Source organism: Pelodiscus sinensis, chromosome 6, assembly GCF_052426305.1.
Source record: "Pelodiscus sinensis isolate ZL-2025 chromosome 6, ASM5242630v1, whole genome shotgun sequence".
NCBI lineage: Eukaryota > Metazoa > Chordata > Testudines > Trionychidae > Pelodiscus > Pelodiscus sinensis.
This window is the reverse complement of record NC_143057.1, coordinates 129805583-129832687: the sequence shown is the minus strand read 5'-3', so window position 1 is coordinate 129832687 and position 27105 is coordinate 129805583. Positions and strand designations below refer to the sequence as shown.

At 68.7% G+C, this 27105-nt stretch overlaps 1 protein-coding gene across 2 annotated transcripts in view; it reads right to left on the bottom strand.

Annotated features, from left to right (window-relative positions):
• Positions 1-8930: 8930 nt before the first annotated feature.
• Positions 8931-27105, bottom strand: part of PHF24 (PHD finger protein 24) — a 40045-nt gene continuing 21870 nt past the window's right edge. For both annotated transcript variants that reach the window (XM_075932819.2, XM_075932820.2), the window contains exons 3-8: positions 23228-23413; positions 19419-19497; positions 18664-18866; positions 15298-15464; positions 14902-15003; positions 8931-11907 (exon numbers count right to left, since the gene is read on the bottom strand). In XM_075932819.2, coding sequence (XP_075788934.2) covers positions 11811-11907; positions 14902-15003; positions 15298-15464; positions 18664-18866; positions 19419-19497; positions 23228-23413 — 834 coding nt within the window. In that variant the 3' untranslated portion in view covers positions 8931-11810. The remainder of the gene's footprint in view (positions 11908-14901; positions 15004-15297; positions 15465-18663; positions 18867-19418; positions 19498-23227; positions 23414-27105) is intronic.

The following is a 27105-nucleotide window of genomic DNA, read 5'->3' as shown; positions in this document are numbered from 1 at the left end:
GCAGCGGCGTGGCGAGGGTGCGACCCGCCCCGGGGTGGGAGGGGAGCCGGCGCAGAGGCGTGGCGAGGGTGGAGCCGGCCAGTGGAGCCAGCGCAGCGGCGTGGCGAGGGTGCGACGCGCCCCGGGGTGGGAGGGTGGAGCCGGCCGGTGGAGCCAGCGCAGCGGCGTGGCGAGGGTGCGACCCGCCCCGGGGTGGGAGGGGAGCCGGCCAGTGGAGCCAGCGCAGCGGCGTGGCGAGGGTGCGACCCGCCCCGGGGTGGGAGGGGGGAGCCGGCCGGTGGAGCCAGCGCAGAGGCGTGGCGAGGGTGCGATGCGCCCCGGGGTGGGAGGGTGGAGCCGGCGCAGAGGCGTGGCGAGGGTGCGATGCGCCCCGGGGTGGGAGGGTGGAGCCGGCGCAGAGGCGTGGCGAGGGTGCGATGCGCCCCGGGGTGGGAGGGTGGAGCCGGCGCAGAGGCGTGGCGAGGGTGGAGCCGGCCGGTGGAGCCAGCGCAGCGGCGTGGCGAGGGTGCGATGCGCCCCGGGGTGGGAGGGTGGAGCCGGCGCAGAGGCGTGGCGAGGGTGGAGCCGGCCAGTGGAGCCAGCGCAGCGGCGTGGCGGGGGTGCGACGCGCCCCGGGGTGGGAGGGTGGAGCCGGCCGGTGGAGCCAGCGCAGCGGCGTGGCGAGGGTGCGACCCGCCCCGGGGTGGGAGGGGAGCCGGCCAGTGGAGCCAGCGCAGCGGCGTGGCGAGGGTGCGACCCGCCCCGGGGTGGGAGGGGGGAGCCGGCCGGTGGAGCCAGCGCAGAGGCGTGGCGAGGGTGCGATGCGCCCCGGGGTGGGAGGGTGGAGCCGGCGCAGAGGCGTGGCGAGGGTGGAGCCGGCCGGTGGAGCCAGCGCAGCGGCGTGGCGAGGGTGCGATGCGCCCCGGGGTGGGAGGGTGGAGCCGGCGCAGAGGCGTGGCGAGGGTGGAGCCGGCCGGTGGAGCCAGCGCAGCGGCGTGGCGAGGGTGCGATGCGCCCCGGGGTGGGAGGGTGGAGCCGGCGCAGAGGCGTGGCGAGGGTGGAGCCGGCCAGTGGAGCCAGCGCAGCGGCGTGGCGGGGGTGCGACGCGCCCCGGGGTGGGAGGGTGGAGCCGGCCGGTGGAGCCAGCGCAGCGGCGTGGCGAGGGTGCGATGCGCCCCGGGGTGGGAGGGGAGCCGGCCGGTGGAGCCAGCGCAGCGGCGTGGCGAGGGAGTGACGCGCCCCGGGGTGGGAGGGGAGCCGGCCGGTGGAGCCAGCGCAGCGGCGTGGCGAGGGTGCGATGCGCCCTGGGGCAAAGGCAACACCCCCCCATCCTTTGTTGCTCCCCGTGGGCCGTTCCAGGTGCCCATCGGCGCGGGGAGGGGAACAGGGTCTGGCCTGGCCCCTCCGTGCTGCGCCCCCCCCCGGCCAAAGCGCAGAATTTCCCGCAAGGCGAGCGGGGCCGGCGGTTTGGGGGGGCCATGAGTCGCCCCCCATGAGCGGCCGAGGCCGGAGACCTGCTTGAGCCCCGCACAAGGGCCGCGCGCTGGGGCATCCGCCGTGTCCGCGCCAAGCCCGGCAGCACGACGGCGGCTCGTGGGACGGGGAGGGCCCCGGGGGGCTGCAAAGGGACCGGCGGGAACACGGCCGTGCGGGGCCCCGGGGGCGGAGCCCGAGTGGGAGCCGGGCCCCTCGTGCCCTCCTAGGGATGGGGCGTGTAGGGGGCTCGGGTTCGGGCGGGGGGCTGCTGTTTGGAGGGGCACAGGAGGAGTTCAGGAGTCAGGCGGGGGGCTGGGCTTGGGGGGCGGGCTCAGGGCCGGGGTGAGGCTGCAGGAGTCAGGGATGGCGCGCCTGACGGACAGCGGCGGGACGGAGCCAGCATGGCCAACCCCCCCCCCCCCCGCCCCATTGCCCCAGCCCCCCCCCCCGGCCTATTGGGGGGCCTCAGCTGATTTCAGTTCCCTTCAGCTCAGTGCTGAGGACGCTGACGCGCATCGACCTAGGGCAGATCCCGCCCCCCTGACTCCCCCCTTGCCCCCACCCCCACCCCGCCTGCCCCTTGTCCCTGCCTGGCCGCAAGCCCCAGCTACGGGCCTGGCCTGCTTGGCCGCTCAGGCAGTTTCTCCAGGGCAGGGGCTAATTCCCCAGGCAGGTTTTTAACTCTTTCCTTGCCCCGCTGGGAGTGGAGCACCTCTCCCCCCCCCCCCCCCGTCTGTCCACAGTCAGCCCAGGAGGAGGGGCTGGGGGTCGTTCTAACCCCCCAGAGCCCCCTGCCCTCCTCCCACGATGGGGGCTTTTCTGAAACGTCCGCCCGGGGCGAGTGTGCCAGCCGGTATGGAGCCAGGCTGCGGGCGGGCGGGCGCCTGCTAACGGGGGGGCAGCAGGAGGGGGTGCCTGCCCCCCGGCTCCGGAGACCAGGCACAGACACCATCTCCTGCCTGGGTCTGAGCACTCGCAGGGCCCGGGCCCAACCGGAGTGGCACTGTGACCCCCCTCCCCCACTCGGATCTGGGTGGGGCGGGTGTGGGGCCCATGGGCCAGGGCTGCTGGGGGGAGGGCGAGGGGGGCAAGAGGAGGGCGGGGTGCATGCAGAGGGTCTGCACAGGGACGCTGGCACCCCACTGCCCTCTGCTAGCCGGGGCCAGACCTGCCTGCCGGGCTGTGACCCCTGGGGGTCCCCGTTCCCCCTCGGCCCCCGCGAAGGCGCAGTCTCTCCAGGGGGAGCGCTGCGCCCTGGAACAGACCCTGCCTGCCGGGCTGTGACCCCTGGGGGTCCCCGTTCCCCCTCGGCCCCCGCGAAGGCGCAGTCTCTCCAGGGGGAGCGCTGCGCCCTGGAACAGACCCTGCCTGCTGGGCTGTGATACCTGGGGGTCCCCGTTTCCCCTCGGCCCCCGCGAAGGCGCAGTCTCTCCAGGGGGAGCGCTGCGCCCTGGAACAGACCCTGCCTGCTGGGCTGTGATCCCTGGGGGTCCCCGTTTCCCCTCGGCCCCCGCGAAGGCGCAGTCTCTCCGGGGGGAGCGCTGCGCCCTGGGACAGACCCTGCCTGCTGGGCTGTGATACCTGGGGGTCCCCGTTTCCCCTCGGCCCCCGCGAAGGCGCAGTCTCTCCAGGGGGAGCGCTGCGCCCTGGAACAGACCCTGCCTGCTGGGCTGTGATACCTGGGGGTCCCCGTTTCCCCTCGGCCCCCACGAAGGCGCAGTCTCTCCGGGGGGAGCGCTGCGCCCTGGGAGAGACCCTGCCGGGCTGTGACCCCTGGGGGTTCCCGTTCCCCCTCGGCCCCCGCGAAGGCGCAGTCTCTCCGGGGGGAGCGCTGTGCCCTGGGACAGACCCTGCCTGGCTGTGACCCCTGGGGGTTCCCGTTCCCCCTCGGCCCCCGCGAAGGCGCAGTCTCTCCAGGGGGAGCGCTGCGCCCTGGAACAGACCCTGCCTGCTGGGCTGTGATACCTGGGGGTCCCCGTTTCCCCTCGGCCCCCGCGAAGGCGCAGTCTCTCCAGGGGGAGCGCTGCGCCCTGGAACAGACCCTGCCTGCTGGGCTGTGATACCTGGGGGTCCCCGTTTCCCCTCGGCCCCCGCGAAGGCGCAGTCTCTCCAGGGGGAGCGCTGCGCCCTGGAACAGACCCTGCCTGCTGGGCTGTGATACCTGGGGGTCCCCGTTTCCCCTCGGCCCCCGCGAAGGCGCAGTCTCTCCAGGGGGAGCGCTGCGCCCTGGAACAGACCCTGCCTGCTGGGCTGTGATACCTGGGGGTCCCCGTTTCCCCTCGGCCCCCGCGAAGGCGCAGTCTCTCCAGGGGGAGCGCTGCGCCCTGGGACAGACCCTGCCTGCTGGGCTGTGATCCCTGGGGGTCCCCGTTTCCCCTCGGCCCCCGCGAAGGCGCAGTCTCTCCGGGGGGAGCGCTGCGCCCTGGGACAGACCCTGCCTGCTGGGCTGTGATACCTGGGGGTCCCCGTTTCCCCTCGGCCCCCGCGAAGGCGCAGTCTCTCCAGGGGGAGCGCTGCGCCCTGGAACAGACCCTGCCTGCTGGGCTGTGATACCTGGGGGTCCCCGTTTCCCCTCGGCCCCCGCGAAGGCGCAGTCTCTCCAGGGGGAGCGCTGCGCCCTGGAACAGACCCTGCCTGCTGGGCTGTGATACCTGGGGGTCCCCGTTTCCCCTCGGCCCCCGCGAAGGTGCAGTCTCTCCGGGGGGAGCGCTGCGCCCTGGGACAGACCCTGCCGGGCTGTGACCCCTGGGGGTTCCCGTTCCCCCTCGGCCCCCTTGAAGGCGCAGTCTCTCCGGGGGGAGCGCTGCGCCCTGGGACAGACCCTGCCGGGCTGTGACCCCTGGGGGTCCCCGTTTCCCTCGGCCCCCGCAAAGGCGCCGTCTCTCCGGGGGGAGCTCTGCGCCCTGGGACAGACCCTGCCTCGCCTTGCCTTCGGAGGTGGAAGGTGCCACCATGACGTGGCATCCAAGGAGGCATCAGCCTGGTGGCGTCACACGATCCACCCCCCCGAACCAGGCAGCCCCAGCAGCAGGGGTGACATTGGGTCCTGCGGGCAACGGGAGCCGAATGGCTCTAGGGACGTGGCCCCGGGCTCCGGACCTTGACCTGCCAGGGGTGAGCTCCGGCCAGCCCAGGGCGTCAGGGGCTGCACAGGGTCAGCCTCTGGCATGTGCCGAGCTCGCCCGGTCTCAGCCCAGTTCTGGCGCTGGGATCCACGAGGCGCCAACGGGCTCTCAGCCGAGGGGCCCGAGGGGCTGAGCCCTGCCGCCCGCCTTGCCCGCACGGAGACCCCACCGGGCACCAGTCGGCAGGCGGGGGGGGGGGGGAGGAGTGGGGAGTTTTGGGATTCGGGGGGCTGCATGCAGAGGGGGCTCAGTGCCGGGGATGTTGCTGGTTAATTGACAAGGGGGAGGGAGTTTGTTGTTGCAGGGAACAGCCCAGAACTGGTGCCGCCGTGTCTGGTGCCCGGGCCCTGCTCAGAGGACACGGCTCCGGCCAGACGACAGACCAGGGGCTGCAGAGGGGGACCCGGCGACCGCCCAGCGGGGGGAGAACATCGGGGAGGAGAGGGGAGGGGAGAAGCGGGGCCCAGGCGACCCTGTTACCTGGAGACACTGGCCGGAGAGGGGCTGCGGTGGGAGGCTCGGCTGGGAGGCTGTTCGGGGCAGGGGGCAGAGCAGGCAGGACTCACCTGGCTGCAGGGGAGACTCACATGTGGGGGGCTGGCAGGCCTGAGGGATCCTTTGCTGCCTTCAAAGCTCAATAAACGCCCCTGTTCTGCGCTGGCTGGAGTCGCTCTGGGAGGGGAGGCCCTGGGGGTGCAGAGGGAGGGGAGGGGACCCCCCAGGGGCTCCGGGTGGAGACAGGCGGCTGGAGGCCCGGGAGGGGCCGTCCGGGAGGAGGAGGGGCAGACCCCCAGGTGAGAGGGGCCCCCAAGAGAGAGAAAGGCCTGTCTCACTGCCGCTGGAGAGGAGGGGGCTCCCCGAGAAGGGGGGAGCCGAGGGGCCAAGTGGGGCACGACCCGTGAGCCACGACAGGGGGTTGCTCAGCCCACGGGGAATTCCCGCTGCCCCTGCCCCGGAGAGGTGTCTGGGTGGGTGGGAACCCTGCTGCCCCGTGGGGCGGGGGGGTGCCAGTCCCGGGGCGACCCAGAGGCTCTGTCCCCGGCCCCGCATCGGAGCAGGCCGAGAGCGCTGAGCGGCCCCCCCCGGCTGGGACTCAGCACCAGCTCCCCAGGCAGCCCGGCCTTCTCCCCCTCTGCAGCAGACTCCGAGATGCCGCGGCCAGCGAGTCCCACACGCCCCCCCCCAGCGATGCGGGCGGCACTTGCCCACTCCACGGCCCCCCCAACACCCGCAGGCCGGTAACCAGCCGCCTGTCCCCGGGGCTGCCTTGCCATGCTAGTTCCCTGCTGCCTGGCACGGCGCCTGGCCCGGGGAGCCAGACACCGGGGGGGGGCATTGCTGGGCAGCGCTCCTGGCACCCGGCAGCCCAGCGAGCTGGACAGACCCTCGCTCCTCCATGCCTGCCTCAGCTCCCACCCCCCAAAGCTGCAGCCGCTGCCCTCCTGGCCCCTTTCCAACGGCCAGATCAAGGTGTCTTAGGCTGAGTCTCAGGAAGTGTTGCCTACCGGTTAGGGCGCTAGCCTAGGCCTTGCAAGCCCCTGCTCTGCCACAGCCTCCCTGGGTGACCCAGGGCAAGTCCCTTTGCCTTGCTGTGCTGGGGATCACTGCCTCGCTGGGCGGCCTGGAGCACTGTGTTTCCACAGCGGTGGGGCTGGCCTGCGTCTCACCAGGCACAGTGGGAGGGGCCCTGGCTGCCTGTCTTCAGCTCCAGCAGAAGGGCGAGGGCTGGAGGCCCCCACTTTGGACTTTGTCGCTGCCGAGGCCTGAGTTCAAGTTCACAGCAAGTCCCCAGCTTCAGAGCGGGTGGAGGGAACTCTGTGGGGGCGGGCACTTCATCTGGGGGGCACCGTGGGCTGGGCCACTCCATGGGCTGTGCAGGGCCCCTCCGGAGCGAGGGAACCAGGAATGCGCCCCCCACCCACCACAGCGCAGCGGCCAGGGACCGCACGGCCTCCAGGACGGGGAGGGAGTCCCCAGGTGGGGCAGGCCCCGGAGGCGCTGGACAGGAGCCCGGGCCGGCAGCTGCCTGAGGCACCGCACCCCCGGCGCTGCAGCCGGTGGCTGAGCGACACCACGGACCAGACCCCCGGAGACTGGACACAGCTGTTTAATGACACGTCTGGCTGCACAGCCCTGATCACGCCTCGCTGCCCCTCCCAAGGCCCCGCGGCGCCACCCAGCCCGTCACCCTCAGCGGCTGCCTGCCCGGGCAGCAGGGTCCGGCTCAGCCCAGGGAACGGGGGAACCGGCCCCTTGATCCATCCAGAGCACCCCAGCGCCACCCGGCCCGTGGGTATCTGGGTACCCCGGGGCCCTACCCCGTGAGCGCAGCAGCCACGCTGCCCTGCCTGGCTGGGGGCTGCCCCCATGGGCTTGTCACACAACTGGGGAGCCCCGGGCCCCGCCACGCCCTGCAAGGCATGTCGGGACGTGTAGTCCCCGCAGGATGCAGGAGGCTGCCAGCACCGTGTGGAGCATCCTCTGGCAGGGACAGGCGGCCAGGAAGGGCCCAGGCGCAGGGCTGCCTGCGTTTCAATGGAGGTGTCTAAATCCCCTAGGGGCCTAGTGACAGCGCCCCGTTGGGCTCACGCTGAAAGAACCCGGAAGCCCCCTGCCCAGGCTGGCCTTTGCCCGACTCCTCTGCCCGTTAACCCAGCAGCGAGGCCGCCTGGAGGGCGCTGCCCTTCTGCTGTCCCCGCCTTGTCGGTGCGCCCTCCTGCCGCGGCCATCCCCACCCCCAGGTGCCCGTGGCGACGCGCCAGCCTCTCCTGCCCGGAGCCGCCTCCCTGCCCCACGGGCTGCCCACGCCGCTTGGGGGCGGGCACGGCCCCGCTGCGGGCGCCACAGGACGGCGTGGCCATGCGGCCAAGTGATGGCTCTGGGGAGCGCCCCTCCCTGCAGCCGCCTCTCGCCGTCCCGGGCCCCTGGTGGCTTCTGCCTGGCAGCGCCAGGGTCCATCCTCCACCATCGTTCAACGGGCTGCCCGGGGGCAAGGCTTCTGAAAGCAGGACCCGAAAGGCTGTGATCGAGGGGGCTCTGCCATGCAGGGCTGTGGCGCAGAGGCCACGGGCCCCAGGAGCCTCTGCCTTGGTCGGGGGGGGGCACCGTGGGCCGGGCAGCTCGCCACCTGCCCCTCCCCCAAGGATGGGCAAGAGGGCGCAACCTGCTCCGAGCTAGACCCCAGCAGTTTGCAAGGTGCCAACAGTCATGCAGTGGCAACGTTGGGGCGTGTTGCTCTGCTGCGCCTGTGCCCGCGTAGCTGGGCGAGAAGCGCTGTAGAAACACCTTCACAGACAACGGCCGAGCTCCTGTTTCGGGCGCCCTGGTGCACCCCATCTTTTCACACTCAGCAGCAGCAGCGATCCTCCCCCCCACCCATGGCAGGCCACCCCACGCAGACGGCCTTCTGCATCCCACTGCACATGGGGCAGGCTGCGGAGATGGAGACGGGGCAAGCTTGTGACAAGGAAGGTTAAAATCCAGAGGAAATCAGGGCTGGGGCAGGTGTGAGCAGGGGCGTGAGCAGGGCCGTGGCAGGCACAGGAGTGGCAGGCGCAGGCAGGACAGGTGTGGGCAGGGCAGGTATGGGCAGGTGCGGGCGGGGCAGGAGTGTATATGGCAGATGCAGAAGTAGGTGTGACAGGCATGGGCAGGGCAGGGCAGGAGTAGGCGTAGCAGATGTGGGCAGGGCAGGGCAGGTGCGGGCAGGGCAGGAGTAGGCATGGCAGGTGTGGGCAGGGCAGGGCAGGTGCGGGCAGGGCAGGGCAGGTGCGGGCAGGGCAGGAGTAGGGTGGCAGGTGTGGGCAGGGCAGGTGCAGGCAGGGCACAAGTAGGCATAGCAGGTGCGGGCAGGGCAGGCATGGGCCGGGTGGACGTGGCAGGCGTGGGCGGGGCAGCACAGGGCAGGTGCAGGCAGTGCACGAGTAGGCGTAGCAGGTGCGGGCAGGGCAGGTGCAGGCGTGGGCGGGGTGGACGTGGCAGGCGTGGGCGGGGCAGCGCAGGGCAGGTGCAGGCAGTGCACGAGTAGGCGTAGCAGGTGCGGGCAGGGCAGGTGCAGGCGTGGGCGGGGTGGACGTGGCAGGCGTGGGCGGGGCAGCGCAGGGCAGGTGCAGGCAGTGCACGAGTAGGCGTAGCAGGTGCAGGCAGGGCAGGTGCAGGCGTGGGCGGGGTGGACGTGGCAGGCGTGGGCGGGGCAGCGCAGGGCAGGTGCAGGCAGTGCACGAGTAGGCGTAGCAGGTGCGGGCAGGGCAGGGCAGGGCAGGTGCAGGCAGTGCACGAGTAGGCGTAGCAGGTGCGGGCAGGGCAGGTGCAGGCGTGGGCGGGGTGGACATGGCAGGCGTGGGCGGGGCAGCGCAGGGCAGGGCAGGCGTGGGCGGGGCGGACGTGGCAGGCGTGGGCGGGGCAGCGCAGGGCAGGGCAGGCTTCCCTCTAACCCAGGACAAAGCTGTGGGCAGGGCTCTGAGAAACGGGCAATGGCCGGGGGCCCAACAGGCATGAAACAAGGCAAACTGGCCAGCGCCCCCGCTAGAGCTGCAGAAGGTGAGGTGAGCTGTAACCCCGGGGCCGGCAATCCCCGTGGCCCTGCAGCGAGCCTGGAGTTGCCGACACGGGGCGATCCGGGGGGACCGGTTCCTCCAGCACAGCCTGGGGCCGTGCCCTCTTGCTGAGAGCCGGGCCGGTGGGAAGCTGGAAGGAAGCGAAAGCGAAAGTATTTGCCGCGCTGGGTCGGACAGCGGGACGCAGCTCCCGGGTGCTGCCCCGACACGTGGCGAGTGCACAGCCGCAGGCGCTGCCCCGGGGGTGGAAATTCCCTGCGGAGCTGCCGGCAGAGCTGTCGGGGGCAGGGCCTGGCACGGAGCAGGTCAGACCTGCTGGAACCGTTTTATCTCTGCTCGGTTTCACCGTGACCGACTGCGGCTGGCCCTGGGGAGGGCTAAGTGCTTCTCACCAAGAGCCAGGCCGCCGGGCGGGGAGCCCTCCCTAGTGCTCGGTGCAGCTCCCGCAGCCTCTGTCCGCACAGGCGAGCTCTAGCTCCGGGAGGCTCCATCGCTCACCCCTCCTGCTTTGCCTCCCGAAGATCCAGGCCAAGAGCAACACTCGGCTCCGCCCAGCCCCGACGCTGGAGCGGCCAGGCCCCTGGCTTCTGACTCGCTGCGCTTGGTGGCCACTCGGGATCCCCATGGCTCTCATCTCTCTGGCCTCTGGGGTTCTGGGCTGGCTGCTCCAGGCCCTCTCCTAGGCATGGGGGCCTGGGGAGTTTCTGTGGGTCGAGTAGCCGGTGAAGGCCCTGGCCAGCTTCCCAATGAAGACACGACTCCAGAGGCCAGCGAGCCATGCTGCTTGCAGGCACCACGTTCCCGGAAGGCCGCACCTTCCTGCCAGAGGAAGGGGCTGATCCCTGCGGTTGTTCGGGGTGGCTCAGCTGGGCAGGGTGAAAATCTGGCCCCTCCTGATAGTCTCCTGGGAGCCTGCTGATCTTACGTCCTGGTGCAGTAATGGCTTGTCTTTGTAGGCAGCAAGAGGCGCTGATCTGAGTTAACAGGTGCCGAGTGCCAGCACTGTGCCTGGGAGAGGCGTGCAGAGCTCGTGCATCTGTCCCCAGTGCCCCGAGCGGCAGTGCTCGGCCGTGTGTCATAGCTCCTGTACTGCTCACAGCAAAAGGAGATTCTTCTTTGGCTCCTGCCAGGGCTTTTGGAGCAGGAGGGCCTGACGTCTCTCCTGGCTTATGGCTGTGAAGTCGCATGTGGCTACGGATTCCATAAAGTCTGGGGGGTGGGGAGGGTGCTCAGGCGTGTGAGACCACGCCGCAAAGGCAGGCAGCTGGTATGTGATGGGCACAGAACTCACTCCCCTGCTTCAGACATGGCAAGGCCAGCTGGGACCCCTGTGACCTGCGGCCACGTTCCGCCCCACAACGCCTGCATGCAGCCCCACACTGGCAGGGTAGAATCAGTCGGCTCCTACCGCATCCTTGCTGCAGACACTGGGGTGTGTGCGTTAGCAAATCCAACTTGCTTCCCTGGTGCTCATCCACACCAGTGGGGGACCCTGCCCCCTGCCCAGCTCTCAGGCCGGAGCTGGGGGGCCCCTTGGCTGGCAGGGCAGCGCCTGGCACCCAAGCCGGGAGGAGGAGCTGCTCGAGGGGTTTCTTTGTGGCTTGTTGAGGCAGCCGCAGCGGAGGGCTGGGAGTCTGACAGCCTGAGGAACGCAGCGCCCCACGGCTCAGAGGAACCAAACCAGGGACCTCAGGGGCGCGGTGCCGGAGCCGTGACAGCTTGAGCTACGAAGCCAGTGGGACAGTGACCTTAAGGGGAGGCGAGTTGCACCAGCACCTGGGCACGCGGAGCTGCTCTGCCTGGTGGCCCCGCACTCAGCCGTCTCGGCCAGGGCAGGACCGGTGCTCCCTTGGGCAGAGACTGGGCCTGACGTGTCTCCCGCAGCCGGGGGTGAAGAGCAGCAGCTCCGTGGCGGGCTCACTGCCGGCCCAGCCCCCATAGGCCATGTCCAAGACCCCAGCTCTCCTGCGGGGGGGATCTGGTCCCGCGGGGGGGCTGGAAAATGGGTGTCAAAGCAGAGCAGAGTGGGGAACGCAGCCCTGGCTGCTGCGGGTGCTCCCTGCCCGCCGTAGCTCCCCGCTCTGGGGGGTCTGCCCAGCAGCACGGGAAGGGAACCGCAGAGACCAGCCCCAAGAGCCTGGGTGGAAGCGCCCGGCGTGTGCCTCTGGGGGAGCAGTGGGGAGGCTGGGACCATGCCGGAGCTCCGGGGCTGCCAGCTGCAGGGCGGCCCTGCAGGCTCCGTCCCTCCGCCAGGCGCGCCAGTCCCATTGCCAGACCATGGCGCTCGGGGGCACTCCCGGCCCGCGGCCCTGCAGCAACAGCACAGGGGGCCTTCCACCGGCCAGACGCCTGACGGGGGCTCGCACGGGCTCTCCCAGCCAATCAGAAACCAGAAGTCTGCTGCGCGGGGGTGTGGGCGGGGTCCTTGCTCTGCCAATGGGAACGCGGGTGGGGCCGGCGCCCAGAGGCCCACGAGGGACGAGGCGGCAGCAGGAGGGGCCCCCTCCGGCGGGCAGGCGGCGCCCTCGGCAGGGGAAGCAGCCGGCCAGCTCCTCCAGCTGCAAGCGTGGTGAATACCGAACACACTGGCGAGGGCGGCCCCGTGCCCCCGGCCGCCCGCCCGCTCATGCATCCTCCGGGCGGGAGCCCAGCCCGCCCCCGGCCCCGGCAGCGGCTACGCCAGCGGCTTCAGGTGGATGGCAGGGCTGTTGGGGCGGGCGGCGAGGATGTAGACGACGCTCTCCGTCAGGAAGGTCGGCCAGTCGACAACCCTGCCGGGGGGAGCAGACGAGTTAGCCTGGGGGCCACATGGGCAGGGGCGCAGCCCGCAGCCCCCAGCCCCCGCGCGTGGGACGCTGCAGCTTCTGGCCAGCCCAGCCTGAGCACAGAGCAGCCTGGCACGGGTGGGCCAGACCCCGGCGCTCCAGCGTTAGGGGCCCCTGGGGAGACGGGGTCCCCTCGCCGGAGCCTGGCGCGCTGACCTCCGGAGCCGGGCTCTGCATTTCCCTTCCTCCTGGCCAGGGCCGGGGGCTCAGGGACTCCAGGAAAAACCCCAGAACCAGGATGTGACCAAGCCCCAGGGAAAGCAGCAGCCACCTGGCAAGGCAGGAGCAGCAGAGAAGCCAGATGCAGACAGGATCCTGCGGGAAGAGGCTGCAGAACCCCGTCTGGAACGGGCGGTGATGGCTGGACACAGGCCTGGATGGGGTGTAGGGGGAGCAGCAGGGCAGGGAGACCCCGATGAGACACACCAGTAAATGACCCTGGCCTGGCAGCTAGAATAGACGCCCCCCTCCTGGAGGAGATGGAGAGACACCAACCGCTTCTCTGGGCTTCTGTGCCGAGGGTAACCCCAACCTTTCCTTTCCTCCCAGGCCTAGTGACACCCCCTCCCTCCACCAGGGTCTGGGAGGTGACAGGGACCCGCCCGCCCAGCGCCTGTAGGGCCTAGTGACACCCCCTCCCTCGGCCAGTGTCTGGGAGGTGACAGGGACCCCCCCTGCCCAGCGCCTGTAGGGCCTAGTGACACCCCCTCCCTCGGCCAGTGTCTGGGAGGTGACAGGGACCCCCCTGCCCAGCGCCTGTAGGGCCTAGTGACACCCCCTCCCTCGGCCAGTGTCTGGGAGGTGACAGGGACCCCCCTACCCAGCGCCTGTAGGGCCTAGTGACACCCCCTCCCTCGGCCAGTGTCTGGGAGGTGACAGGGACCCCTCCGCCCAGCGCCTGTAGGGCCTAGTGACACCCCCTCCCTCGGCCAGTGTCTGGGAGGTGACAGGGACCCCCCTGCCCAGCGCCTGTAGGGCCTAGTGACACCCCCTCCCTCGGCCAGTGTCTGGGAGGTGACAGGGACCCCCCTACCCAGCGCCTGTAGGGCCTAGTGACACCCCCTCCCTCGGCCAGTGTCTGGGAGGTGACAGGGACCCGCCCTCCCCACCCGCCTGTCTAGCTGCTGAAGTGCTGTTCAGCGTGTGTCTGACACACCTTGCAGGCTGCTGGCCGAGGGGCAGGGGGGGGGGGGAGTGTAGATGGGGGGGTTCCAGCCCTGAACAGCTGTTCAGCGCCCTGGGCCGCTGCCCAAAGGAGCTCGTGCGGCAGCCCTCTCCTGTCCCCCCGCGATCCCTGGTTTGCCGCGCAGCCGGCCCCGAGGGAGGCTGACAGACGGCGCTAGGCAGGGAGCTGCACGTTTTCCAGCCCAGCAGCTGGTTCCTGCCGCGCTTTGCCCGGCTCCGGGGGCTCCTGCCTGCCCCACCTGCTGCCCCAAGTGCCGCACCTTTCACAGCCCGACCCCGGGGCCCAGGGGAGCTGCTTTGGGTGGCTGTGGCTGTGCGGTTGCCACGGTAGGGTCAGCTCCGGCTCTTACCCGCACTCTGCTCCTCGCGGACAGGGAGTCGCCCGCACCGCGGGGGCCAGGCAACACCCTTCGTGCAGGTGGGGAAGGGGTTCGGGCCACGCAGACCCAGGATTAGACCCCAGGAGGCCTGACACGCAGCCGCTGCTCTGCCCACTAGCCCCAGCTCCCTTTTCCTGGCCAGGAGAGCAAAGGGGGCGAGCAGAGGGGCTGGCCATTCCGTTTTCAAATGCACTGCCTCGCCCGCAGAAATCGGTCCCCTCAGGGAGCCGGGCCCCCGCACACACCCACGCCTGCGGGTTCCGCCAGCCTGGGAAGGGGACGCCATCCAACCGGCCTGCCCCGGGCGGCAGAGCCCACGTCTCTGGCACACGGGAGCCGGCTCGGCGCTCCGTCCCTCAGCGGGGGGCGGCTCAGTGCCCGTCCTGCCGGACTGAACGGCGGGAAGTACCCGGAGCTCCGGCTTCACAAGACCATTTCCCGTCTTCCGTCCCCCGGGATTTTAACTGGAGACAGAACATTGTCTCCAGCCACATGGACGGGGGTAGGGGGGTAATTACACCACCTGCCTCAGCTCTCTGCAGAGCTTTTCGGACTTTGAAGAGCCCCCCGGGGGTTTGCAGCCTGGTTGTAAAGTGACCATGTTACTCTCCCTCCCCCGATGCAGCCACCTCTGGGGGACGTAGCAACGTCTGGTTGCGGCCGGCCACGGCGGGAGACCCTCAGTGTGACTCTCCAGGCTCTGCTCTAGCGCTGGTGAAAGGGGCATCCTGAGGCTGCAGCCGATTTCTGTGAATTCCAGGAATGCGGCCGACGACACCCTTTCCTGGAAAATGCCACCGCTCTTGCAAAAAGGTGCCTGAGGCTCGGGGGGGGGGGGGGGGTGCCTAGCGCGCTGGGGGAGGTCTGAGTTCTAGTCCTGCTTTGCCACTCGCCTACAGCGCGCCTGGCCAAGTCACTGTGCTGCCTGGTGCCTCAGTTTCCCCGTGTGTAAAAAGGGGACACGGACACTGCTGATGAAAAGTGCTCTAGCGACCACTGGCCGCAAGGAGGCAGCTGCTCAGGCTCGGAGGGCGGACGGCCCCTCCCGCAGCCTGCCCCGGGGCACTGGCTTCTCCCAGCGCTGCAGTTCGGAAGGAGACCCAGTGCAGAGGGGCTCACTGGCTGGGCCCGGGGTGTCGAGGGGGTGGGGGGGTTGTGGAAAAGGCGAGCAGTCAGTCGTGAGAAGCAGGCCGAGGGGGGACTGGAGAGCTGCCTTCAGCGCTGCCCAGGGCCGCTCTATCGGGCAGGGATCGATTGCTCGGCCCGTCCCCGCTTTGCTCCGGGGACCCCCCGCCACGGAGGGGCCTCTGAACAAGCCGTGCGGCCCGGAGAGCCCTGAGCAGCCTCCATCTCCCCTTCCCCCTGCCCTGCTCACCTGGGTTCCTCGGGCTCCGTGGCCAGCAGCGTCTTCTCCTGGCTCTTGCTGCTGCCGCTGCTGGCTGGGCTGCTCTCGGACATGGGCCCCACGTGGCTGATGCTGCGAGGAGAAAGGGCATTTCCCGCCATGGCGCCAGTGCCCCTGGGCGCCCTCACGGCACGTTCGCACGGCCACGACCGGCCAGGCTCTGGCCATGCCCACCCGCCGGGCACGCGGCATCCGGGCGCCGCAGGCAGCCGGGAGGGCGGTGGGGGGACGCCGCGGGAAGGGGGGGCTGTTGGCGGAGGGGGATCTGGCTGGTGCGGGGAATCGCCCCATAACCCCCAGGAGCTGGGGCTGGGAGGGGCCTCCTGGTGCTGCCCCGGCTCCGGGCAGGGCAGCCGGCCCTGTTACCTGACGTTGCAGGACGGGGCCTCCTTCTGGTGCTTCCGAAACCACGTGTGCTGGGCCCTCCGGCACTCGGCCTTGCTGATCAGCCCCTGGCTGTCCTGGCTGAGGGGCAGGAAGGTGGCGCGGGCCCGCTCCCGCTCCTTGGCTGTCAGTAGCCGCAGCAGGGAATTCTGCGGGAGGGAGAGAGCGGAGGAGGGCGGGGGGCTGGCGCTCCCAGGCTTGGCGGGACGCGATGGGGGGGATTGGGACACAAGCCAAGGGGCTGGGTTCAGGAAGGCGTGCCAGGCCGGGTCGGGAACACAGCCCGCCCTGCTGCGGGGTGCAGGCAGCGGAGAGGGCCGTGGTCACAGCTGGCCTAGTGATCTACCCCTTGGGCTGACCTCGGGGTTGAATCTGGGACGCTCAGCATGAGGCAGGATGAGCCTCCAGGCCTGGCGCCGAAGCAAGTCCCTGAGCCGGCCGCTGTAGTAGGCTTTTACCCATGTGTGGACCAGCCTCTCGAGCGGGACAAAGGCGTAAGAACAGGTGTGACGGCGCGTCGGGGATCCCCCCGGCCCTGCACCCCCGTAGCAGCGAGAACGGACTCCGCTGGCCAGTAGAACGGGGGGTTATTGCTGCTCCGGGATACAGCCCAGCACAGACGTGGTGTGGACATAAGGAGTCAGGGCCAGGCAGCCTCAGACCCCTTGGGGCGGGTGCATCGCCCCCGGGAACCCCCAGCGCTCTGCTAAGTCTCCTCTCTTCATTCATCCCAGCCAAAAACTGCCCTGCCCCCAGCCAGGTGTCCGTCTCCCCCCCCCCTTGTCTCTCCCCCCAGGAAGAGCCTTGTTCCCTGCCCAGGCTGGGGCTGGGTGTCTGGGCTAATACGCAGGTGGGTGAGTCAGAGGGGATAACAGCCCAGCGCAGGGGGACCCGGGTACAGAGCAGACAGCCCCCCCATCCCATGGCACATCAGGAGAATGGCCACCCGGGGCCAGACCAAAGGCCCGTCTGGCCCAGTGCCGGCCTCTGAGGGAGGGACCAGAACTGGCGATTCTCGGGGGACCCGTCTGACGGCGTCCAGCAGCCGGGGGGTAGGACGCCCAGAGCGTGAGGCTGCGCCCCGGACCCTCGTGGCCGACAGCCCCGCTGCACCTGTCCTCCGGGGGCTTAGCTAACCCTCTTGACTCCAGTTATACTCTTGGCCTTCGCAACGTCTCCTGGCAACCAGCCCCACAGGGCGCTGGGGGGAGAAATACGCCCCAGGGCTCGTTTGCAACCCGCCCCCTCGCAATTCCCCTGGGCGCCCCGGGTCTTGTGTTCTGAGGCTGGGTAGGGTCACCCCTCCCTGGTCTCTGTCTCCCCACAGGCATGAGTTTCTGGGCCTCTGTCCTAGCCCGAGATGGACAAGCCCCGTCGTTTTAAGCTCGCTTCAGGTGGCAGCTGTTCCATACCCCTCACCACGTTCGGAACCCTTGCCGAGAGATCTGTAAGCGCACTCGGACTGGCAGGGACCTCGAGTCCACTCCCCTGCCTCACGGCAGGACCAAGCGCCGTCCAGAGCAGTGTTTCTCAACCTTTTTTTATAAAGTACCCCTTTTGCAAAAAAAAAAATTATAAGTACCCCCGGAACGTACAGTTTTCAGACACACAACACTGTTTTTCTCCCATTGCAACACATTTCGTGAAACAATTTAATTGTAGCCGGGCGGGAGATGAAATTTTTGGGTGTAAAAAGTACAAAAATAATAAAACGCTGTAAAACTTAAAACAAAAAATTCAGTTTTCGCCACATTTCAGTTGTGTGGACGGACTCCCCCCCGCCCCCGACTTCTCTTGAGTACCCCCAGGGTACTCGTACCACTGGCTGAGGAACACCGCTCTAGATCATCTCTGGCTGGTGTCTTTTCTATGATGAGGCAACCATATCTGCCCGCAGCACGGTGGGCGCACCGTGGCTTGGTACACTAGGCAGTGAGGGTATGTCTACACTACCACTCTAGTTCGAACTAGGGTGGTTAATGTAGGCAACCGGAGTTGCAAATGAAGCCCGGGATATGAATTTCCTGGGCTTCATTTGCATGTTGCCGGGCGCCGCCATTTTCAAATGTCCGCTAGTTCGGACTCCGTGCCCGCGGCTACACGCAGCACAAACTAGATAGTTCGGATTAGGCTTCCTATTCCGAACTACCATTACTTATCATGGAACGAGGCGTACCGGTAGTTTGGAATAGAGAGCCTAATCCGAACTACCTAGTTCGTGCCGCGTGTAGCCGCAGGCACGGAGTCCGAACTAGCGGACATTTAAAAATGGCGGCGCCCGGCAACATGCAAATGAAGCCCGGGAAATTCAAATCCCGGGCTTCATTTGCAACTCCGGTTGCCTACATTAACCACCCTAGTTCGAACTACAGTGGTAGTGTAGACATACCCTAAGAGATTTTCTGTCTTAGGGTATGTCTAGACTGCATCCCTCTGTCGGCAGAGGGATGCAGATGAGGCAGCTCGACACTGCAAACGAGGCAGGGATTTAAATATCCTGCGCCTAATTTGCATAAAAATGGCCGCCATGTTTTGCTGACTCAGCACTTTGTCAGCTAAAGGCTAGAGGTGGGTCTGCTGAAAAAGGTCTAGAGGTGGGTCTGCTGAAAAAGAAAGCCTTTTTTGACAGATCCCTTATGCCTTTAGCAAGGAGGTTTACAGGATCTGTCGAAAAAGTCTTTCTTTCTCGACAGATCCCCCTCTAGATGGCCCCTTTTTGCCGACAAAATGCGGAGTCGGCAAAACATGGCGGCCATTTTTATGCAAATTAGGCATGGGATATTTAAATCCCTGCCTCACTTGAAATGTCGACCTGCTTCATCTTCATCCCTCTGCTGACAGAGGGACGCAGTCCAGACGTACCCTTATTCTTTATCCCTGTCCCAATGCCCCACAATCACTCTTCTGACAGCTGCTGTCCGGGGATGATGTTTGCAGAGAACGAGGCACCGTGACTCCAAGATCTGGCTCTGGACGGGCAACAGCTGACTGAGCCCCCCTCAGTTGGCAGGGATCGTCGGGACTGCGGTTTCTGAGGGGTGTCGCTTTGCACTTAACACTGAATGTCATGTTGTTGTCCAGGCACGTTGCCAGTTCTGGGAGACTCTGGGAACTCCTGGCAGGCGGCCGCGGACGCCCGCTCTGCAGGGGGTGCTGAGTGAGGAGACCGGCGCTCCAAATGCCTAAGGCAGGTAGATGGATATGGGGAGGCTCACACGGGCGGGGGGATGGGCAGCTCCTCGGGAGTGGGAGAGACACTGGGCGGTCTCTGGACTGACCGAGGATCCCACAGGCCTCCGGAGCTCCCTGCCCCTGGCTCTCGCGCACCCGTGGGGGGTGTCTCGGTACCTGCGTCCGGAGCTTCTGCAGCAGCACGATGGACTCGTGGGAGAGGAAGTCCGGCCACTCGGCGTAGCCCTTCCTCTCGGGGTCCAGCGCGGAGAACTGCAGGGCGGCTCGCTCCTCCTGCTCCTCGCTCATCGGCCTCTCGAAGTGGCGCTTGTGGACCAGGTGCTTGTAGTGCAGGAAATTGTCCAGCGTCAGGCAGGTCTCTGCAAGGCCAAGCCAGGTGCCCATCAGCCCCGCTCTGCCCAGCCCCGGGCGCCTGCCAAGCACCCACGGCGAGCGCTATCCTGCCCGGCCATGTGACCCCGCGGAGCCTCCCAAGCACGCGAGTGCCGGGACCCGCATCCGGGCTGCCCACGGCCCCTTGGCAGCCACGGGGGGCACCAGCAGCACCGCTCCACTTTGCATGGGGCTCATCGGTGTGGCCTGGGAAACACAGCACCCCCGGGTGGGTTTGGGACCGGAATAAAGAGGGCACAAACAGGGCTCTGGGGGTGCTGCCAGAGTTCGGGGTGCCAGCGGGAGGCTGTAGGTCGCCCACACGTGTGCAGCATGGCCCTGACTCCGGGCCCGCAAACCCTGGCCTCTAAGGGTACGTCTACACTGCCACCCTAGTTCGAACTAGGCTGGCAGTGTAGACGTACCCTAAGTGAGAGGAGAAACTCCACCCGCTGTCAGCAGTAGTAGAGCTTTTATCTGCTGTGCCCCTATGGGGCCGGCACGTTGCTGAGGCAGGGCCCAGGCAGGGCAGCGCTCACCGGGGATGATCTTGCACTGCTGGAAGGTCTCCATCAGGCTGTACATCTCCTCCTCCGTCAGCAGGAGGTTGAGGTTGTCCTGCCGAGGGCGAGGCGTCGAGAGAAACCCCCGGTGAGTTAGCTCCTGGAGAACCGCCCCCAGCGCGCCTCCCCACTGCCCCACAGGGACTTCGCGGCAGCACGTGGGGCCCCCCAAGTGGGTAATCAGGGACACACGGAGCCCCCCCCCCCGCATCTGTCGCTCCCTTCTCCACGGGTGGTGGAACGAGCTCCCTTAGCCTGCAGGCTGAGCTCCCTGTGCGCTGGGTGTGTGTGGCTGGGGCGGGGTGCTGGGTGTGTGCACACACGTGTGCGTGTCGAGGGCTGTGCTCCCTGTGCGCTGGGTGTGGGTGGCTGGGGCGGGGTGCTGGGTGTGTGCACACACGTGTGCGTGTCGAGGGCTGTGCAGGCAGTGTGCTGGGTGTGTGTGGATGGGGCGGGGTGCTGGGTGTGTGCACACGCGTGTGCGTCTGGAGGGCTGTGCAGGCAGTGCGCTGGGTGTGTGTGGATGGGGCGGGGTGCTGGGTGTGTGCACACACGTGTGCGTGTCGAGGGCTGTGCAGGCAGTGCGCTGGGTGTGTGTGGATGGGGCGGGGTGCTGGGTGTGTGCACACGCGTGTGCGTGTCGAGGGCTGTGCAGGCAGTGCGCTGGGTGTGTGTGGATGGGGCGGGGTGCTGGGTGTGTGCACACGCGTGTGCGTCTGGAGGGCTGTGCAGGCAGTGCGCTGGGTGTGTGTGGATGGGGCGGGGTGCTGGGTGTGTGCACACGCGTGTGCGTGTGGAGGGCTGTGCAGGCAGTGCGCTGGGTGTGTGTGGATGGGGCGGGGTGCTGGGTGTGTGCACACGCGTGTGCGTCTGGAGGGCTGTGCAGGCAGTGCGCTGGGTGTGTGTGGATGGGGCGGGGTGCTGGGTGTGTGCACACGCGTGTGCGTCTGGAGGGCTGTGCAGGCAGTGCGCTGGGTGTGGGTGGATGGGGCGGGGTGCTGGGTGTGTGCACACACGTGTGCGTGTCGAGGGCTGTGCAGGCAGTGCGCTGGGTGTGGGTGGATGGGGCGGGGTGCTGGGTGTGTGCACACGCGTGTGCGTCTGGAGGGCTGTGCAGGCAGTGCGCTGGGTGTGTGTGGCTGGGGCGGGGTGCTGGGTGTGTGCACACGCGTGTGCGTGTCGAGGGCTGTGCAGGCAGTGCGCTGGGTGTGTGTGGATGGGGCAGGGTGCTGGGTGTGTGCACACGCGTGTGCGTCTGGAGGGCTGTGCAGGCAGTGCGCTGGGTGTGTGTGGATGGGGCGGGGTGCTGGGTGTGTGCACACGCGTGTGCGTGTGGAGGGCTGTGCAGGCAGTGCGCTGGGTGTGTGTGGATGGGGCGGGGTGCTGGGTGTGTGCACACGCGTGTGCGTCTGGAGGGCTGTGCAGGCAGTGCGCTGGGTGTGGGTGGATGGGGCGGGGTGCTGGGTGTGTGCACACACGTGTGCGTGTGGAGGGCTGTGCAGGCAGTGCGCTGGGTGTGTGTGGATGGGGCGGGGTGCTGGGTGTGTGCACACGCGTGTGCGTGTGGAGGGCTGTGCAGGCAGTGCGCTGGGTGTGTGTGGATGGGGCGGGGTGCTGGGTGTGTGCACACGCGTGTGCGTCTGGAGGGCTGTGCAGGCAGTGCGCTGGGTGTGTGTGGATGGGGCGGGGTGCTGGGTGTGTGCACACACGTGTGCGTGTCGAGGGCTGTGCAGGCAGTGCGCTGGGTGTGTGTGGATGGGGCGGGGTGCTGGGTGTGTGCACACACGTGTGCGTGTCGAGGGCTGTGCAGGCAGTGCGCTGGGTGTGTGTGGATGGGGCGGGGTGCTGGGTGTGTGCACACACGTGTGCGTGTCGAGGGCTGTGCAGGCAGTGCGCTGGGTGTGGGTGGATGGGGCGGGGTGCTGGGTGTGTGCACACGCGTGTGCGTCTGGAGGGCTGTGCAGGCAGTGCGCTGGGTGTGGGTGGATGGGGCGGGGTGCTGGGTGTGTGCACACGCGTGTGCGTCTGGAGGGCTGTGCAGGCAGTGCGCTGGGTGTGTGTGGCTGGGGCGGGGTGCTGGGTGTGTGCACACGCGTGTGCGTCTGGAGGGCTGTGCAGGCAGTGCGCTGGGTGTGTGTGGATGGGGTGGGGTGCTGGGTGTGTGCACACGCGTGTGCGTGTCGAGGGCTGTGCAGGCAGTGCGCTGGGTGTGTGTGGATGGGGCGGGGTGCTGGGTGTGTGCACACGCGTGTGCGTGTGGAGGGCTGTGCAGGCAGTGCGCTGGGTGTGTGTGGATGGGGCGGGGTGCTGGGTGTGTGCACACGCGTGTGCGTGTGGAGGGCTGTGCAGGCAGTGCGCTGGGTGTGTGTGGCTGGGGCGGGGTGCTGGGTGTGTGCACACGCGTGTGCGTCTGGAGGGCTGTGCAGACAGTGCAGTGGTGGGCAATGAAGGGCTTAGCCAGGGAAAGCCGAGGCGACAAATCAGGTTTGCACTTTGCTCTGAACATGGGGAGGCGGGTTGTCAGGTTACTGGAGGGAGTGCGGGGGCGGGGCGCACTAGTGTGTTATTGTGAGGGTGCTGAGAGGGTGGGGGAGCAGATGACGCCGCCTGTCTGGGCTGATGAGGATGACACTGCCTGTCTGGCTGGGGGGATGATGTCTCCTGTCTGGGCTGGGCGGGTGACGCCGCCTGTCTGGCTGGGGGGCTGACGCCGCCTGTCTGGGCTGGGGGGGCTGACGCCGCCTGTCTGGGCTGGGGGGCTGACGCCGCCTATCTGTCTGGGCTGGGGGGGCTGATGCCGCCTGTCTGGGCTGGGGGGCTGACGCCGCCTGTCTGTCTGGGCTGGGGGGGTGACGCCGCCTGTCTGTCTGGGCTGGGGGGGGTGACGCCACCTGTCTGGGCTGGGGGGGGGGGTGACGCTGCCTGTCTGGGCTAGGGGGCGCGTGATGCCGCCTGTCTGGGCTGGGGGGGTGACGCTGCCTGTCTGGCTGGGTGGGTGACGCTGCCTGTCTGGGCTGGGCGGGTGACGCTGCCTGTCTGGCTGGGTGGGTGACGCCGCCTGTCTGGCTGGGCTGGGGGGGTTGACGCCGCCTGTCTGGGCTGGGGGGGGGTGACGCCGCCTGTCTGGCTGGGTGGGTGATGCTGCCTGTCTGGGCTGGGTGGGTGACGCTGCCTGTCTGGCTGGGTGGGTGACGCCGCCTGTCTGTCTGGGCTGGGGGGGGTGACGCCGCCTGTCTGGGCTGGGGGGGGTGATGCCGCCTGTCTGGGCTGGGGGGGGGTGACGCCGCCTGTCTGGGCTAGGGGGCGCGTGATGCCGCCTGTCTGGGCTGGGGGGGTGACGCCGCCTGTCTGGCTGGGTGGGTGACGCTGCCTGTCTGGCTGGGTGGGTGACGCTGTCTGTCTGGGCTGGGCGGGTGATGCCGCCTGTCTGGCTGGGTGGGTGACGCCGCCTGTCTGGGCTGGGGGGGGGTGACGCCGCCTGTCTGGGCTAGGGGGCGCGTGATGCCGCCTGTCTGGGCTGGGGGGGTGACGCCGCCTGTCTGGCTGGGTGGGTGACGCTGCCTGTCTGGCTGGGTGGGTGACGCTGTCTGTCTGGGCTGGGCGGGTGATGCCGCCTGTCTGGCTGGGTGGGTGACGCCGCCTGTCTGGGCTGGGCGGGTGACTGTCTAGGCGGCGGTGAAGCAGCCTGTCTGGTTGGGAGCGATGGGATAACCGGGGGGAGGGGCACAGAGCTGGCCCCTAGCGCAGCGGCCAGGCCGCCCTGCCCCCCCGGGTGTGGCGCTCACGCAGTAGTAGCAGCTCCAGCCCGTCTCGGTGTGCGCCGTCTCCGTCACCTCCACGGCACTGGTGCTGTGCACGTAGCCCATGCGGCGCAGGCAGCCGTCGTGGTAGACCCGGGCGCAGACCCTGCAGGGGAAGAGGCTCTCTGCCGTCCACACCTCGCAGATCTCGCACATCTCGTCGCTGACCACCTGGGCCGGGGAGGAGACAGCGGCAGGGTCAGTGGGCGGGGACCCATCACACCCGGGCCTCCTCGCACGTCCCCACCCTGCCGGGCCAGCTCTGTGACGGGGGAGGGGGTGTGCCGGGAGAAGGGGCCCAGCGCTTGTTGGGAGGGGGCCACAGGAGAGGGCAGTGGATGGAGAGGTACAGGGGGTGTGGGACAGAGAGGAGTGTGGAGGGAGGGAGAGTTGGAATAGCGTGGGCATGGAGGGATGGACAGACGGACGGAGGGAGAGTGCCAGGGATGGAGGGAGGGAGGGACAGAAGATAGATGGATGGAAGAAGGGAAAGATGGACAAAAGGAGGAGTATGTGTGCAGAGGGATGGAGGGAGGGAGGGAAGGACGGACAGATGGACCAGGGCATGCGTGCAGAGGGAGGGAGGGAAGGACAGACGGAGGGGCGTGCGTCTGGAGGGACGGACAGATGGACCAGGGCATGCACGCAGAGGGAGGGAAGGAAGGACAGACGGAGGGATGTGTGTCTGGAGGGACGGACAGATGGACCAGGGCATGCACGCAGAGGGAGGGAAGGAAGGACAGACGGAGGGGCGTGCGTCTGGAGGGACAGACAGATGGACCAGGGCATGCGTGCAGAGGGAGGGAGGGAAGGACAGACGGAGGGGCGTGCGTCTGGAGGGACGGACAGATGGACCAGGGCATGCGTGCAGAGGGAGGGAGGGAAGGACAGACGGAGGGGCGTGCGTCTGGAGGGACGGACAGATGGACCAGGGCATGCGTGCAGAGGGAGGGAGGGAAGGACAGACGGAGGGGCGTGCGTCTGGAGGGACAGACAGATGGACCAGGGCATGCGTGCAGAGGGAGGGAGGGAAGGACAGACGGAGGGGCGTGCGTCTGGAGGGACAGACAGATGGACCAGGGCATGCACGCAGAGGGAGGGAGGGAAGGACAGACGGAGGGGCGTGCGTCTGGAGGGACGGACAGATGGACCAGGGCATGCGTGCAGAGGGAGGGAGAGAAGGACAGACGGAGGGGCGTGCGTCTGGAGGGACGGACAGATGGACCAGGGCATGCGTGCAGAGGGAGGGAGGGAAGGACAGACGGAGGGGCGTGCGTCTGGAGGGACGGACAGATGGACCAGGGCATGCATGCAGAGGGAGGGAGGGAAGGACAGACGGAGGGGCGTGCGTCTGGAGGGACGGACAGATGGACCAGGGCATGCGTGCAGAGGGAGGGAGAGAAGGACAGACGGAGGGGCGTGCGTCTGGAGGGACGGACAGATGGACCAGGGCATGCGTGCAGAGGGAGGGAGGGAAGGACAGACGGAGGGGCGTGCGTCTGGAGGGACGGACAGATGGACCAGGGCATGCGTGCAGAGGGAGGGAGGGAAAGACAGACGGAGGGGCGTGCGTCTGGAGGGACGGACAGATGGACCAGGGCATGCGTGCAGAGGGAGGGAGGGAAGGACAGACGGAGGGGCGTGCGTCTGGAGGGACAGACAGATGGACCAGGGCATGCGTGCAGAGGGAGGGAGGGAAGGACAGACGGAGGGGCGTGCGTCTGGAGGGACAGACAGATGGACCAGGGCATGCATGCAGAGGGAGGGAGGGAAGGACAGACGGAGGGGCGTGCGTCTGGAGGGACGGACAGATGGACCAGGGCATGCGTGCAGAGGGAGGGAGGGAGGGAAGGACAGACGGAGGGGCGTGCGTCTGGAGGGACGGACAGATGGACCAGGGCATGCCTATGGAGGGAAGGCTGGACGGACGGAGGGGCGTGCGTCTGGAGGGACAGACAGATGGACCAGGGCGTGCCTATGGAGGGAAGGCTGGACGGACGGAGGGCCGGACAGATGGAGGCTGTGACGTTACTGGATTTGAGTCGGAACCCCTGCTGTGGGTCTGCCCCAAACGTGCCCCGGCGGGCCCGGCGAGGCGTCTGTCGAGCGCGGGGTCGCTTTGCGCTCTCGTGTGCGTGCCGGGTGTGTGCACTGCGAGCGGGGCGGGTGGGCCCTGCGCTGGCGAGCCCAGCACGGCTGGCGGGGGGACCGACAGGCCTCGCCCAGCCCCGGAGAAGGGCGGATTCCCAAGCCCGTCGGACGACTCCCGTGCCAACGGGCGTGAGGGGCGCGATCCACGTCCCGGCGTTTTCCCCGCAGGCCCCCCGTGGCGGCTGGAAAGGCACCTGGCAGCAGTGTCCCGCCAGGATGCGCGCGTGCGCGGTCACGCACAGGAAATTCTCCGCCCGCCCCCTCTGCTCCGGCGGGTGGGGCCAGCTGAGACCTCGTGTGGGGGGGGCTGCTGCGGGGGGAGGCGGGGCTTCCTCTGGCGGCAGGGGCTTGCTTGGGGGGCTGGTGCCTGCTGCGTGGCGGGGGGAGACCCTGCCCTGTCCTGGTGGGGAGCCGGGGCCTGTTGCATAGCCGGGGGGGAGTCCTGCCACACGGTGGGAGGCCGGGTCTGTTCCGGTGGCCGGGCTGCTCCCGGGGCCAGCTCCAGCCCTTCCCCAGGGGCTGGGGCCCCATGTATCTCCCCCCCTTCCCCCCCCGTGCCTTTAATTCTCCCCTCAGAATCCCCTGGTGCCCCCCCCCCCACGTTATCGCTCCACCCCCAGCACCTCACTCCCTGCAAACTCTGGGTGCTGGCAGTGGCTTCGGGGCTCACAGCCGGCCCCTCGAGGGGCAGCCCGGGGCCTCCCCTGCCCTGCACCCCGGCTGCCTAGGGAGCACGTCTCCCCACTGGGTGTGGGGGGTGCCACCTGGGAGAGTCCCTCGGGCAGCGGGTGGGTGCCGCAGTGGCCCCCTCCGGAGAAGCGCACGTGGCCCCGTTGTGACAAAACTCACCCCGCTCCGGGATGGGGAATCTCGGGGGCCACGGCTGGACGGGGGACCTGCGCACGAGAGCGGGGGATCCCCTCCCGAGGGGCCGGGGGCCAGGGCCCCTTTGTCATTCCCCACATCCCCCCTTCAGAGCAGCTGAGCGCGGAGCTGGGCCGGGAAGGGACCTAGGACGTGCTCCCCAGACTCGGGACACGGCAGGCTGGGCCGGCTCTGCGAAGAGCCTCCCCGGGGACGCTGGGACCGGGAAGGGAACTGCGGTTCCTCTCTCCGACGCGCCTTCCTTTGCAAATAACCCGCTGGGTTTCAGACCCGAAAGGACCCGAACCACCTACTCCTGTGGGGGAGATCCAGGGAGAAATCGCCCCGCCACTGGGGCTGCGCCTTCGGGACGGGGAGAGGCTGTTGGGAGGTGGGGGGTGGGTTAGAACCTCTCCCCTGTGTGAGAGGGGCTGGGGGGCACAGGGAGCACTGGGGTGTCTGAGGGGAGGTGGGGGATGGGTTATAACCTCTCCCCTGTGTGAGAGGGGCTGGGGGGCACAGGGAGCACTGGGGTGTCTGAGGGGAGGTGGGGGATGGGTTATAACCTCTCCCCTGTGTAAGGGGCGCTGGGGGGGGCACAGGGAGCACTGGGGTGTCTGAGGGGAGGTGGGGGATGGGTTATAACCTCTCCCCTGTGTAAGGGGGGGGCTGGGGGGCACAGGGAGCACTGGGGTGTCTGAGGGGAGGGGGGGATGGGTTATAACCTCTCCCCTGTGTAAGGGGCGCTGGGGGGGCACAGGGAGCACTGGGGTGTCTGAGGGGAGGTGGGGGATGGGTTATAACCTCTCCCCTGTGTAAGGGGGGCTGGGGGGCACAGGGAGCACTGG